This window comes from Cebus imitator, unplaced genomic scaffold (assembly GCF_001604975.1).
Source record: "Cebus imitator isolate Cc_AM_T3 unplaced genomic scaffold, Cebus_imitator-1.0 Scaffold254, whole genome shotgun sequence".
In the NCBI taxonomy this organism is placed as follows: Eukaryota; Metazoa; Chordata; class Mammalia; order Primates; family Cebidae; genus Cebus; species Cebus imitator.
This window is the reverse complement of record NW_016107569.1, coordinates 437,433-452,075: the sequence shown is the minus strand read 5'-3', so window position 1 is coordinate 452,075 and position 14,643 is coordinate 437,433. Positions and strand designations below refer to the sequence as shown.

Genomic DNA, 14,643 nt, shown 5'->3' with positions numbered 1-14,643 from the left:
ACCCTCCAGGTGAGAAAGGGGGGCTCAGAGTGCAGATGCACCCTCCAGGTGAGAAAGAGGGGCTCAGAGTGCACATGTACCCTCCAGGTGAGAAAGGGGGACTCAGAGTGCAGATGCACCCTCCAGGTGAGAAAGGGGGGCTCAGAGTGCACATGTACCCTCCAGGTGAGAAAGGGGGACTCAGAGTGCAAATGCACCCTCCAGGTGATAAAGAGGGGCTCAGAGTGCAGATGCACCCTCCAGGTGAGAAAGTGGGGCTCAGAGTGCAGATGCACCCTCCAGGTGAGAAAGTGGGGCTCAAAGTGCACATGTACCCTCTAGGTGAGAAAGGGGGGCTCAGAGTGCAAATGCACCCTCAAGGCGAGAAAGGGAGCACTCTTGGGGTGATGTGCCCTTGGGAGAGAAGGCAGGGAGGCTCTGGAGGCAGATGCATCCTTAAGGAGAGATGAGGAGGCCCTGAGGTTCAGGCGCGTTGAGGTCCCTGGGCATAAGCAGCTGAGATGGCACCCAGGAGCTGCTCAGGGTCTGGGAGCCATGGCTACCGTGTGAGCTCCTGTCATTGGAGAGGGAGGGGAGAAAGCCTAGCATTCCTTAGCAGTGTTCTTGCTCCCAAGACGTTCTCAGCAGGTTTTATGGAATGAGTTGTTGAAGGGAGTGAATATCCAGTCCTGAGATGCCTGAAGTCCCACCCGAGTTCACTGCTAGTGCCCCTCACCCCATGTCTACCTGAACTGAGGCCCCATGAGCAACTACCTTTCTCAGCAGGCTGGCTGTGCTGTGGTTCCCTCTGTGCATCTGGGAGCCAGGGGGACTTCGGATTCCTTCTGTAGCTTCCTGTGAGCCCTCATTGACCACGGCGCCTCCCCTCTTTTCTAGGGCATCTGCCTGAGCCTGCTTTTCTACAAGATGTGGGGATTTTTGAAGCGCCCTGTAGTGGTGACCGCCAACATCAACTTGCACCTTGTGGCCCTGACTGGGATGGGGTTACTGAGCCGGCTGTGGCAACTCACCTACCCGAGGGCCGTGGTGTAAGCGAAATGACTGCATTCCCAGCGTGAATTGAGAATTGTACTTTGTGACAGGAGGGGCCTTACTTAATGGCATAAATAGGAAAGTGAAATCTGGCCCGTTAGATGGGTGCGGTAGAGGAAAATCTGGTTGCCAGCCTTAGATAACAGTTTCAAAGTCTGGATGGCAGAGGACTGATGGATTTGGAAGTGAGACTTCACTGTTGACAGCACTCAGAATGTGTTTTTGTCATAATCGGAAGTGATTGCTGTTAGTATTGAACGGCTGTTCATTAACTGATTAATGTGTGTTCTTTTTTGTTTAACTTTTTATTATGGAAAATGTCAAACATACACAAAAGCAGGGAGACGAGTATAATGAATGGCCCCCCCCACATACCAGTATATTCATTACCCAGCTTCACCTGTATCAGTTCACAGCCAGCCACCTCCCTGCAGTGGAACTGTGAAGCAAATCCTAGACATGTATTCATAGATAATTCAGTGTATCTGCAAAAGATGAGGATTCTTTTTTTTTTTTTTTTTTTGGAGACAGAGTCTTGCTCTGCCACTCAGGCAGTAGTGCAATGGTGCAATCTCAGCTCACTGTGACCTCCACCTCCTGGCTTCAAGCAATTCTCCTGCCTCAGCCTTCTGAGTAACTGGGATTACAGGCACCTGCCACCACGCCTGACTAATTTTGTTGTCTTTAGTAGGGACAGGGTACCACCATGTTGGCCAGGCTGGTCTCAAACTCCTAACCTCAGGTGATCCACCCGCCTCAGCCTCCCAATGTGCTGGTATTACAAGCATGAGCCACCTCTCCCGGCGGAGGATTCTTAAAAATCACATAACCACGGTTGCATTGTCATGCCCGAGAAGTTGACTGCTCGGTTATCTTCACATTTCCCTGATTGAAAACATGTTATTGCAGTTGATTCCCACATTTTCCTTTCATACTTGCAACCGTTTCATTGGGTCATCAGGTCTGATCCCTAGCCACAGACGTGCTTCTGTCGTGGGCGGAGGTGGGTGGATAGGAGGGATTAGCCTGCTGTCCTGGGAGGTCTTTCAGCAGGTTGGCTCGTAGTATCCACCTGAATCAAATTTGAGGGAGAGACGGAATCTGTATGGGGCAGGCAGGCTGAGTGCCAGCTGTGCTTGGTGAATTCCCATGTCTCTGTAGGTGGATGATGCTGTATGTGTCTTAATGTTTGGGGATGGGAAACAATTGGAGCAAATGATCCACCCTTTGCTGATCACCCACCGAGAGTCATTTGGAAACACATAGACATTTATCCTCACACTTTGTTTACAGTTAAGATTCTAATTGAATACAGTGTATGGGTTTTTTTTTTTTTTTTCCAGTTTTGACGAAGTATATTATGGGCAGTACATCTCTTTTTACATGAAACGAATCTTCTTCTTGGACGACAGTGGACCACCATTTGGCCACATGGTGCTGGCCTTGGGAGGTAGGAGTCAACAGTTAGGAGAGCAGCCCCTGCCCGTCAGGACCTGAAATGTATTTAGTGAAACTTAGCAGTGAATTTCTTAAGGGCAGAAACCAGGTCTTATTATTGATGCATCTTGTTTCTGGCTTGCCACAGTACTCTAGAAATGTTTGCTGAATAGAATGGTTATTGATTAATCTTCTGTTTCAGGTTATTTAGGAGGATTCGATGGTAATTTTTTGTGGAACAGAATTGGAGCAGGTAAAAGATAATTTTCATTTCCCTTATGAATGTGCACAGGTTAGAATAGAGACATTGTGGCTTTCTCAGGGATTAACAACTGTGGCTTTTTTTTCCTTTTATACCTAGTCCCGCAGAAACTGTGGCTTATTAATCTGAGTCCAGGAAATAATAAATGGGTTGGATGCAAGTGAAAGACTTGAAAAGTCTGGTAAAAACCTTAGTGTTTATTTACAGTCCTTATTTTATCCCTTGTTTTTGGTACATGTAATACGTAGCATCTCATTGCAATTATCTTTGTATATGTAAACTTTGTACATTGCCACAATGTTTTGGAAAATAGGTAGGGTAGCCGGGTGCGGTGGCTCAAGCCTGTAATCCCAGCACTTTGGGAGGCCGAGGCGGGTGGATCACAAGGTCAAGAGATCGAGACCATCCTGGTCAACATGGTGAAACCCCGTCTCTACTAAAAATACAAAACATTAGCTGGGCATGGTGGCGCGTGCCTGTAATCCCAGCTGCTCAGGAGGTTGAGGCAGGAGAATTGCCTGAACCCAGGAGGCAGAGGTTGCGGTGAGTCAAGATCGCGCCATTGCACTCCAGCCTGGATAACAAGAGTGAAACTCCGTCTCAAAAAAAAAGAAAAAAAGAAAAGAAAATATGTAGGGTAAATGTACAAGTAAAATGGTAATTTTCGAATCCTTAGTCACTCTTCCTTTACCTCCTGAGATCAGGTTCCGTGCCTGTGCAAAGCTAATTTCAAAGCCTTCACCCATAGTTTACCCACTCCGCTGCTGATGTGGTTTCCAGTTTTGTAAACGTGCATTTTAGAGTCTGTGAACATGATGGCGTTATGTGAAAACACATCTGCAGGCCAGGCGTGGTGGCTCATGCTTGTATTCCCTGTACTTTGGGAGGCTGAGGCTGGTAGATCACAAGGTCAGGAGTTGGAGACCAGCCTGGCTAACATAGTGAAACCCCATCGCTACTAAAAAAATACAAAAAATTAGCCAGGCGTGGTGGTGGGTGCCTATAATCCTAGCTACTTAGGAGGCTGAGGTGGGAGAATCGCTTGAACCTGGGAGGCGGAGGTTGCAGCCAGCTGAGATCATGCCACTGCTCACCAGCCCAGGTAACAGTGTGAGATTCCATCTCAAAAAATGAAAAACAAACACACCTGCAGCACATGGAGATGGTGTGTACATGGCGCAGTCAGCTCAACAGTGTGGTTGCTTTTCCAGAATACAGTAGCAATGTGCCTGTGTGGTCTCTGCGTCTGCTGCCGGCACTCGCCGGGGCCCTGTCGGTCCCCATGGCCTACCAGATAGTGTTGGAGCTCCACTTTTCTCATTGTGCCGCCGTGGGAGCTGCTCTGTTGATGCTTATCGGTAAGACCTGGGCCCCCACCTGCTCTTGCTGTCATGCAGGGAAGAACCGAGCCTTTAGCCCAGAAGATCACGTGGGCTTAGTGGGCGAGCTGCCCTGGAAAGTGCGTCTGGTTCATCCAGATTTGATGCTGTGAGGCTGACCCTGTGGCTGTGGGATTGCTGAACTGTGGGATCAGACTGTTATCAGCAGTGGAACTATGGCAGTAGAAAACTGCCCAGATGATGCTGCAAGGTCCATGCACATGTGGGCACCTCCATCTCCATGCAATCCTGTGACCAATTGACAACTTCCCTTTGTTCCACCACCTCCCAGGCCTTGGCCAGTAGAGATGGACTCATGAGTCAGCGGATCCTCTTCAGAGAGGGTCTTCCAGCTCATGTTGATGAACAGATGAAATTAAATCAGATGAAAAATTAGATTAGGCTGGGTGAGGTGACTCACGCCTGTAATCCCAGCACATTGGGAGACTGAGGCAGGTGGATCCCTTGAGCCCAGGAGTTTGAGACCAGCCTAGGCAAGATAGTGAGACTGTGTCTCTACAAAAAATAAAAAAAGGGCCGGGTGCAGTGGCTCATGCATGTAATCCCAGCACTTTGGGAGGCCCAGGTGGGCAGATCACGAGGTCAGGAGTTTAAGACCAGCCTGGACAACATGGTGAAACGCAGGCTCCACTAAAAATGCAGAAAATTAGCCGGGCCTGGTGGCAGGTGCCTATAATCCCAGCTAGTCAGGAGGCTGAGGCAGGAGAATCACTTGAACACGGGAGGTGGAGGTTGCAGTGAGCTGAGACCGCACCATTGCACTCCAGCATGGACAACAGAGCAAGACTCCATCTCAAAAAATAAAACAGTAAAAATTTTAAAAATTAGCCAGGTGTGGTGGCATGAGCTTGTAGTCCCAGCTACTCAGGAGGCTGAGGCAGGAGGATCCCTTGAGCCCAGGTGGTCAAGGCTGCAGTGAGCCATGATCGAGCCACTGCACTCCAGCCTGGGAAACAAAGCAAGACCCTGAGTCAAAAAAAAAAAAAAAAGATGTTGTGTATTAGGTGATGACTGTGTACGGCTCTGTTTTCACATTCACAGCAGTCCTACACAGTCGTATTACTTCTGAAGTCTGCCTTTTTTCGTAAATGTTTTTCATCTTTATACATTTGTCCTTGCTACCTTAAAATTGACACGTATTTCCTCTTTGTAACAGAGAATGCTCTCATCACTCAGTCAAGGCTAATGCTTTTGGAAGCAGTGTTAATATTTTTTAATCTATTGGCCGTGTTGTCCTACCTGAAGTTCTTCAACTGCCAAAAGCAGAGGTATGGAAAATGGGGTATCTATCTTCCTAGTCAATGGGAACAGAGAATCTGGGTGGTTTGTTGACCGGAGTTGGTCTGGTACCTTTTCAATTTGAGGAGTTGCTTGCTTAATATCTTTTTTTTTTTTTTTTTTTTTTGAGACAGAGTCTCTGTCACCCAGGCTGGAGTGCAATGGTGTAATCTCGGCTCACTGCAACCTCCAATTCCCGGGTTCCATTGATTGTCCAGCCTTAGCCTCCCGAGTAGCTGGGATTGTAGGCATGCGCCACCGTGCCCGGCTAATTTTTGTGTTTTAGTAGAGACTGGGTTTCACCATATTGGCCAGGCCAGTTGCGGACTCCTGACAACAGGTGATCCACCTGCCTCGGCCTCCGATAGTGCTGGGATTACAGGTGTGAACCTCTGCGCCCAGCACTAAATATCTTTTGGTCCCCTAGTGTTTTGGGGGTTGGGCCCTGGCTTGTGACTTCATAAATACATCCTCATTTTTCTATAATTTAAACTAGCTGGACAAAATTTTTTGAGCAAAAGGAAAAATCCTGCTGGGACTGATACTTTGGGAGATGGGAATTCTTTCTTATTGCACCTGGGGCTCAGCACGGCCAGCTGACCCAGAAAGATTTCCCTGAGGAATGTGGAGCTTCTCTAGCCTTTTGCTAATAGTGTCTGGGCTGAGCGCGGTGGCTCACACCTGTAATCCCAGCGCTTTGGGAGGCCGAGACAGGCAGATCACAAGGTCAGGAAATTGAGACCATCCTGGCTAACACTGTGAAACTCCATCTCTACTAAAAATCCAAAAAATTGGCCAGGTATGGTGGCATGTGCCGTAATCCCAGCTAGTCAGGAGGCTGAGGCAGGAGAATCACTTGAACCCAGGAGGCGGAGGTTGCAGTGAGCCAAGATCATGCCATTGCACTCCAGCCTGGGTGACAGAGCAAGACTCCGTCTCAAAAAAAAAAAAAAGATATAGTGTCTAAATGATTCCTATCTCCATCTGCTCTGTTTTTATTCCAGCCCTTTTTCTCTGAGCTGGTGGTTCTGGCTAACACTGACAGGGGTTGCTTGTTCCTGCGCGGTGGGGTGAGTTTGAGCCTCTGGTCGTGGGTGGTGGTCTCTTCCTCCTTGTGTTTCCTGTCTCATGTTAACTCCGTTGCAATCATGTCTTTGCAGCGTCAAGTACATGGGTGTGTTCACGTACATGCTCATGCTGGTTGTCGCAGCCGTCCATGCCTGGCACCTGATTGGAGACCAGACTTTGTCCAATGTAGGTGCTGATGTGGAGTGCTGTGTTAGGCCGGCCTGTGTGGGGCAGATGGGGATGGCGCAGCGGGTACTCGGTGAAAAGACTCAACTCCCCCATGCTTCAGAAGCAGGCAGGCCTGGGCAGCCTCGCCTGTCGGCTTCTGCATGTGCCTCTGTATGGGAGGCTGGAGTTTCTGTCGCTTTTTCCAAGCTCACAGTATCTGGAGGAGGGTGCACCTTTCCATGTAGTAGAACGTGACTTTTCCGTGAATCTCTGGCAGGTCCGTGTGTTCTGTCACTTGCTCGCCCGAGCAGTGGCTTTGCTGGTCATCCCGGCTGTCCTGTACTTACTGTTTTTCTACATCCACTTGACTGTGCTCTTCCGCTCTGGGCCCCACGACCAAATCATGTCCAGTGCCTTCCAGGCCAGCTTAGAGGTGAGCAGTGGGCATCGTGGCCACTTGAGAAGGAAGATAATAGTGGGCCCAGAGTTTTCTTATGAACACATCCAGTGCACATTAGTGCTTGAAGCAAGAAATGAGGAATCCACGTCAGTGATTTTTTTTTTTTTTGCAGGGGCGGGGGTGGCAGGTGGCAGCAGAGTCTTTGTCTGTCACCCAAACTCTGCCTCCTAGATTCAAACAAGCCTCCTGCCTCAGTCTCCCAAGTAGCTGGGATTACAAGCGCCTACAACCACGCCCGGCTAATTTTTTGTATTTTTAGTAGAGATGGTGTTTCACCATGTTGGCCAGACGGGTCTGCATCTCCTGACCTCAAGTGATCCACCTGCCTCAGTCTCCCAAAGTGAGCCACTGCACCTGGCACCTGGGAGCATTTTAAAGGCAAGTCCTACAAACCCTGGGCAGTTTCACCTGCCTTAAGGGCCACACTCAGCTGTGACCTTCCTTCCTGTGAACCTCGAAGCAGTGCTCGAAGGTATCAGTAGAGGCGGTCAGGACTGTGGTTCCTGAAGTCAGCCAGGCCTACCGGCGGCCAGTACTGTAGTGCCGTGTGTTTCAGCAAGTTGTTTAGCTCACCCCAGTTTTGGTTTTCTCATCTTTTGGACACACGTCATCATTGCTCTACCCCACAGGATGCTTGTAAGAACTGAATAGGGTGCACGTGGAAAGCTGAACTCAGTGCTTGGCCCAGAGGCAGCATTTGATCAGATTTAGCACTAATTATGGTTCTATAATGTAATGTGACATGATTAGATGGTAGATCATTACCACTATTAGAAGAATGGCCACCACCTTGAACATCAAGGGAGGAGTGGCCATCGGGAAGCCTGGCTTAGGGTCATTATTTTTTCTGTCTCTCACTCACCAACCTTCTGCTTCTGTCTCAGGGAGGACTAGCTCGGATCACCCAGGGCCAGCCGCTGGAGGTGGCCTTCGGGTCCCAGGTCACTCTGAGGAGCGTCTTTGGCAAACCTGTGCCATGCTGGCTTCACTCCCACCAGAACACCTACCCCATGATGTAAGAAAAGTGACTGTTTTACTCTGAAAATGATTAAAGGCTTTATTTGCTCATAGATTTCTTATCTTAGCAACTTTCCATTTCTTTGAGGAAGTTTGTTTACAGGACAGAAGGAAGTTGAGCTGCCCAGGTCCCATTGTCAGTGAGCTTCGTGGTTCCCGGGTGTTGCTGGGAACCATGAGGGGACTTGGCATGTGGCAGAGCTCAGGGTGGGCCCCAGCTCTGTGGCTCTGGCTGATCTCCACACTGCCTGCCTAAATCATCTGATTTTGGCTCCTTGTGGTGTCTTTATTTTCCCTGAAACCTCTTGCGTAGTGTTTGTTGAAATCTGCTTTTCTTTGCAGAAACTTAAGGAGAAAGACCTGTGGGCCTGATCGATGACCCACTTCCAGATACGTTTCTTTTCCTTTCTTTTCTTTTTTTCACAAATAGAGATGGGGTCTCACTATGTTGCCCAGGCTGGTCTCAAACTCCTGGGCTCAAACAATTCTCCCACCCCAGCCTCCCAAAGTGCTGTGATTACAGGTGTGAGCCACCGCGCCTGGGCCAGACACATCTCTTTGTTGACTTCACACAGATATGAGAACGGCCGAGGCAGCTCCCACCAGCAGCAGGTGACCTGTTACCCCTTCAAAGACGTCAATAACTGGTGGATTGTAAAGGATCCCAGGAGGTGAGTGCAGGTCCACGACTCCAGAGCAGAGCTCACCTGCTGGCCTGGCCAACAAGACCCTGGGACACTGTCCTGGACCCTCTTCTTTCCCTCCCTCACCGACCCCAGTCACCGTGATGGCCTTGAATGCCAGCTCAGTGCTAAGTCTAGGGTCAGTGGAGTAGATCATTAGGCGCTGAGTGAGCAGCCTGTTCAGTAGGTGCTCAGAGGAGATTCCTGGTGAGCCTCAATGCCCCGAACTGCCCCCTCCCACCGCCCCCTCCCTTCCTCAAAAAAAAAGAACTCCCCTCCTGCAAAAGTGGCATCATTGCACAGACCCCAGCTAGAGGCGCCCATTGCTCTCACTCCCACATCCAGTCCTGTGGATTCTGCCACCAAACAAGGTTTCCAGCCGTCCTGGCCACCATCTCCCGATGGCGTCCTCCCATTGCTGCCAGCCCAACTCCAGCACCTGCAGCCCGAGTAGGCTTTTTTTTTTTTTTTTTTTTTTTTTTTTTTTTTTTTTTTTTTTTTTTTTTTTTTTTTTTTTTTTTTTTTTTTTGAGACAGAGTCTAGCTCTGTTCACCCAGGCTGGAGTGCAGTGGAGTGATCTTGGGTCACTGCAACCTCTGCCTCCCAGTTCAAGCGATTCTCCTGCCTCAGCCTCCTGAGTTGCTAGGACTGCAGGACCACCACCACGCCTGGGTAATTTTTGTATTTTTAGTAGAGACGGGTTTCACCATGTTCGCCAGGCTGGTTTTAAACTTCTGACCTCAGATGATCTGCCCTCCTCAGCCTCCCAAAGTGCTGGAATTGCAGGCATGAGCCACCGCCTGGCCCCCTCATACACTTTGATTGGTGGAATGGCCTTCAGGATTCCTTGGCAGTCCTGGTACCTCTGTCACTGTGGTGTTTGTGGAGAAATTCAGGGCAATGCAGGTGTGATGACTGCGGGTGGAATCACATTTGGAAAGCGACCTTTGGTTTCAGAAAAGAGCTCGATCAGTGTCTGTGGTTTGGTTTCCTGTGTTCCCCTTCTGTGGGGCACTCAGGTTGGGAGGCGGCCTCGGCCACGAGAATTCAGAGCTCGTGCCCCTCCGGTGCAGACATTAGCTTTAGGGTACCAGCTTTGCGTGGTCCTGACAGCACTGCGTCTTCCAGGCACCAGCTGGTGGTGAGCAGCCCCCCGAGACCCGTGCGGCATGGGGACATGGTGCAGCTGGTCCACGGCATGACCGCCCGCTCCCTGAACACGTGAGTGTGCCCACATTGGCTCGCCTGCACCCATGGGTTTCCTCTGTGGTTCTCTGTTCCGAGCAAAACGTGAGCCCTGCCTTAGGCCACCGCCTCCTGTCTCCCCCTCACCTGCGTGTGTAGTAGCTCTTAGACCTACATTTTGATGCCGGAAGGGGACCCAGGCCTGGCATGGAAGGGAGGGGGTTAAGAGGAAGCAGAGGCTCCGGGAAGCACGACCCATCCTGGGAGAGCTAGAGGTCCGTGGATGAGTGGGCAAGGATGGGCTGCGAATGTCGGCGTGCTTTCTATGCGGAGAATGGGGTTTGGGCGCTCCTCCATGAAGTGCGGAAGTTTCAAGTATGAGTGAGTCCAGAGGCCTAGAAGTTTGGGCATGAGTGGAGCCTCAAAGCCTTCTTCCCTGTTGTTCCTTCGTCCTTGTCCAACTTGCCTTTCTGCGGCGCTGGGCACCGTGGCTCACACCCTCATCCTCCCTCCCTGGCTGCCCTCTCCACCGCCGTCTCTTCCTCCACTGATCGCAGTCTCCGAGGGTTCTCCGGCCTTGCTGCCTCTGCTCAGCCCCAGTCCCAGGGCTGCCTGTCCTGCACCTCCACCTGGCTGCCCAGGGCTCACCTTAAGCTCCTTGACTCCCAGCTCCACAGGGGCAGTCACTGGCTCTGGCTCTTCTGGTCCTCCCTGGAAAAGGCCCAGGGGCCAAGGCATCACCTGACTGCATCCCCTCCTCTCCCGTCGCATGTGGATTCCGTTGGGAGATCCTGTTTCTCAGCCTTCAGAACCAGCCTTGGGCAGTGGTCCTTCCTTCTCTCTGTACTCCCACCTCCTAGGGCCTGACCTCCCTGCCTCGCAGCAGCCCAGCCAGCCTGAGGACCACGTGCAGCCTGCTCGCGTTGCTCCTCTGTGCTCAGTGACTCCCGTCACACTGTGTTCTCCCACCGAGGCCCCTGGCGACCCTGCCATGTTTCACCTCTGCCACCCCGGCTCCCCCTCAGCACTGAAATGACCACCCACAGCCCCCACGGGGCCTTCACGCTTGCTCCCTCTGTGGGAAATGGGAAATGTTCTTGGACTTGGCCCCTCCATGGCCCACTCTATATAGGGGTCTGCTGGGATGTCACTGTGTCAAAAAGCGTCTCCTGGGTGCTGTCCCCTATTTGTTTTACTAGTGGCACTACCACAGCTGCACGCTCTGCCCACCAGCACGATGGCTGTTTCCCAGAGAGCTGTGAGGGCCTCGTCTTGTTCACAGCTGGGTGACTGCTCCTAGACAGTGCCAGGTGCTTGGTGCGGTACAACACGGCTACTGAGTGTGTGGATTAAGAGGAAGTGCGTCTTCCTGGCCAGGCTCAGTGGCTCACACCTGTAATCCCAGCACTTTCAGAGGCCAAAATGGGCAGATCACTTGGGGTCAGTAGTTCAAGATCAGCCTGGCCAACATGGTGAAACCCTGTCCCTACTAAAAAAATACAAAAATCAGCGAGGTGTGGTGGCACGTGCTTGTAATCCCAGCTACTTGAGAGGCTGAGGTGGGAGAATCACTTGAACCTGGGAGGTGGGGGTTGCAGTGAGCTGAGATTTTGCCATTGCACTTCAGCCTGGACGACAGGAATGAGACTGTCTCAAAAAAAAAAAAAAACAAAGAAGAAGTGGGTGTTCCTGAACGTTGAGGTTGATAGCACGGGGGCAGCCTTTTCTGCAGCATAACTGCTGGGTCCCGAGGGCAGCTCAGCCCCACGCGCTCCAGCATTGGTGCTGCCTGCCAACATCGCAGCCGTACCGGGTCGGGCCTGAGCTTGCAGTTCCTGACTCTGAAACTTGGTTTGCTCGTCTAACAGGTGGAAGGTTCCACAGCAGAGTGGCCTTTTCGCCTGGAAATATTCCCGCAGGGTCCCCTGCCTGCTCGGCATCCATTCATCACCGAGCCTCAGGAGCTACAGCCACGGGATCAGGCCACGCCTTCTGGCTGAGCCAGCTTTGTTTCTGAAAAGCAACGTTTTCCCTCCTGAAAGATTTAGTGACTGCCTTTGAGAGGAGTTCAAGGAATTCCTTCTGAAATCTCTGTCTGGGTTTTCCAGGCATGATGTTGCGGCCCCCATGAGTCCCCATTCACAGGAGGTCTCCTGCTACATCGACTATAACATCTCCATGCCTGCCCAGAACCTCTGGAGACTGGTGAGTAAGGCTGCGGCTAGAGCAGTGGCTATCAGTAATGAGCGCCCCCTCACTCGGAGCGCTTCCTCACACGGAGCACACCCTCACAGGGAGCGCCCCCTCACACGGAGGGCCCCCTCCCAGAGTGCTCCCTCACTCGGAGCGCTTCCTCACATGGAGCACACCCTCACACGGAGCGCCCCCTCACATGGAGGGCCCCCTCCCAGAGTGCTCCCTCACTCGGAGCGCTTCCTCACACGGAGCACACCCTCACACGGAGCGCCCCCTCACACGGAGTGCCCCCTCACACGGAGCGCCCCCTCACACGGAGGGCCCCCTCCCAGAGTGCTCCCTCACTCGGAGCACTCCCTCACACAGAGCGCTCCCTCCCAGAGTGCTCCCTCACTCGGAGCACTTCCTCACACAGAGCACTCCCTCACAGAGTGCTCCCTCAGAGCACTTCCTCACACAGAGCACTCCCTCACAGAGTGCTCCCTCACTCAGAGCACTTCCTCACACAGAGCACTCCCTCACAGAGTGCTCCCTCACTCGGAGCACTTCCTCACACGAAGCGCTCTCTCACAGGGTGCTCCCTCACCGGAGCACTTCCTCACACGAAGCGCTCCCTCACACAGATCACTCCCGACATGGAGAACTCCCTCGAGCATTCCCTCCCACGGACTGCTTCCTGACAGAGTGCTCCCTCACACGGAGTGCTGCCTCACACAGGGTGCTCCCTCACTCAGAGCACTTCCTTACACAGAGCACTCCCTCACACGGAGTGCACTTGGAACGCTCCCTCACTCGGAGCACTTCCTCACACAGAGTGCTCCCTCACACGGAGTGTACTCGGAGCGCTTCCTCAGACGAAGTGCTCCCTCAGACGGAGTGCTCCCTCACACAGAGTGCTCCCTCACACGGAGTGTACTCGGAGTGCTCCCTCACACGGAGTGCACTTGGAATGCTCCCTCGGAGCACTTCCTCACAGAGAGTGCTCCCTCACACGGAGTGTACTCGGAGTGCTCCCTCACACGGAGTGCACTTGGAACGCTCCCTCACTCGGAGCACTTCCTCACACAGAGTGCTCCCTCACACGGAGTGTACTCGGAGCGCTCCCTCACACGAAGTGCTCCCTCACACGGAGTGCTCCCTCACACGGAGAGTGCTCCCTCACACAGAGTGCTCCCTCACACAGAGCGGTCCTCACACAGAGTGCTCCTCACTCAGAGCACTCCCTCACACGGAGCACTCCCTCACAGGCAGTGCTCCCTCACACAGAGTGCCCCCTCACTTGGAGCACTCCCTGACATGGAGAACTCCCTTGAGCATTCCCTCACACGGACTGCTTCCTGGCACAGAGCACTCCCTCACACAGAGCACTCCCTCACATGGAGCACTCCCTGACACAGAGGACTCCCTCAAGCATTCTCTCACACAGACTGCTTCCTGACACAGAGCAGTCCCTGACACGGAGCACTCCCTCACACAGAGCATTTTCTGACATGGAGCGCCTCCTAACATAGAATGTTTGAAACCGCCATTGAGAATAATAATTTTTCTTTGCTTTCAGTTCCCTCAGTTGAGGCTGGATATTTAGAATAATTCTGATTCAGATGTCAAGTTACATAACTTTTATGCATACATAAAGTCACAGGTGCTCACACAGGAACAGATGCGTCTTTCTCTGTGGAACTGGGGAATCTGGTGGTTTCCTGCATTGGAAGCCTGCATCCACTCAGTTCTGAACGCTTTGTGTTTGCTCCAAGTTGGGCGCCAGCTGCTCCTGTGGCTCTGTTAGGTGAAAGTTCTCCCAACCTGTTCAGCCTCAGGAGCAGGTCCTGAACATGAGACATGAGCTCTGGCCACCCCCCTGCCACGATGGTCCAGGAGAAATTCCATGTCTCAGGATTTCCCTGGGACAGGCTTAGCCATGAGTGTGTGGGATGTTCCCAAGGTGCTGGGTCTGTGGTCTCCTTTCCTTTGAGTGACCAGGGCCACCTGCTCCCCTTACAGAATTAGGTCTCCTGGAAAAGGTTCCATAAAAAGTGTTCCATTACTGAACCGTGCTGCCATCTGAATCCAAGGATGTGAGTGCGAAGTGCAGTTCCCGCCCCGAGACCACAGTGACAGCACTGGGCTTATGTGAAGTCACACCCCTACTCCTAGCTTCCTGCTGGCTTCAGCAGTTCCTGCTTACACAGGCCCAGCCTGTTTTGGGTCTCGAATAGAGTAAGCACCATGTCCTCATGGCAGCCCTTACAGCAAAGCTTCCCCACCCCACGGTCCCCTCCCCTCCCCTTTGAGACTGGGTCTCTGTCGCCCAGGATGGAGTGCAGTGACGTGATTATGGCTTACCACAATGTTGGCCTCCCAAGCTCAGGTGATCCACATCTGCCTCCTGAGTAGCTGAGACTACAGGCATGCACCACCATGTCCAACTAAATTTTTTTTTTTTTTTTTTTTTTTTTT

The 14,643-nt window shown here is 52.1% G+C and overlaps 1 protein-coding gene across 3 annotated transcripts in view; it reads left to right on the top strand.

The window, feature by feature from the left end:
• POMT1 (protein O-mannosyltransferase 1) overlaps positions 1-14,643 on the top strand; it is a 22,967-nt gene that overhangs the window by 1,434 nt on the left and 6,890 nt on the right. Inside the window, exons 2-13 of one of the 3 annotated variants that reach the window (XM_017499044.2) lie at positions 877-1,028; positions 2,376-2,482; positions 2,672-2,722; positions 3,943-4,089; positions 5,288-5,399; positions 6,414-6,479; positions 6,570-6,663; positions 6,923-7,078; positions 7,990-8,120; positions 8,698-8,793; positions 9,934-10,026; positions 12,099-12,195. In XM_017499044.2, the coding sequence (XP_017354533.1) occupies positions 907-1,028; positions 2,376-2,482; positions 2,672-2,722; positions 3,943-4,089; positions 5,288-5,399; positions 6,414-6,479; positions 6,570-6,663; positions 6,923-7,078; positions 7,990-8,120; positions 8,698-8,793; positions 9,934-10,026; positions 12,099-12,195 (1,272 nt within the window). In that variant the 5' untranslated portion in view covers positions 877-906. The remainder of the gene's footprint in view (positions 1-876; positions 1,029-2,375; positions 2,483-2,671; positions 2,723-3,942; positions 4,090-5,287; positions 5,400-6,413; positions 6,480-6,569; positions 6,664-6,922; positions 7,079-7,989; positions 8,121-8,697; positions 8,794-9,933; positions 10,027-12,098; positions 12,196-14,643) is intronic. The other 2 variants (XM_017499047.2, XM_017499045.2) reach the window with 2 other exon arrangements.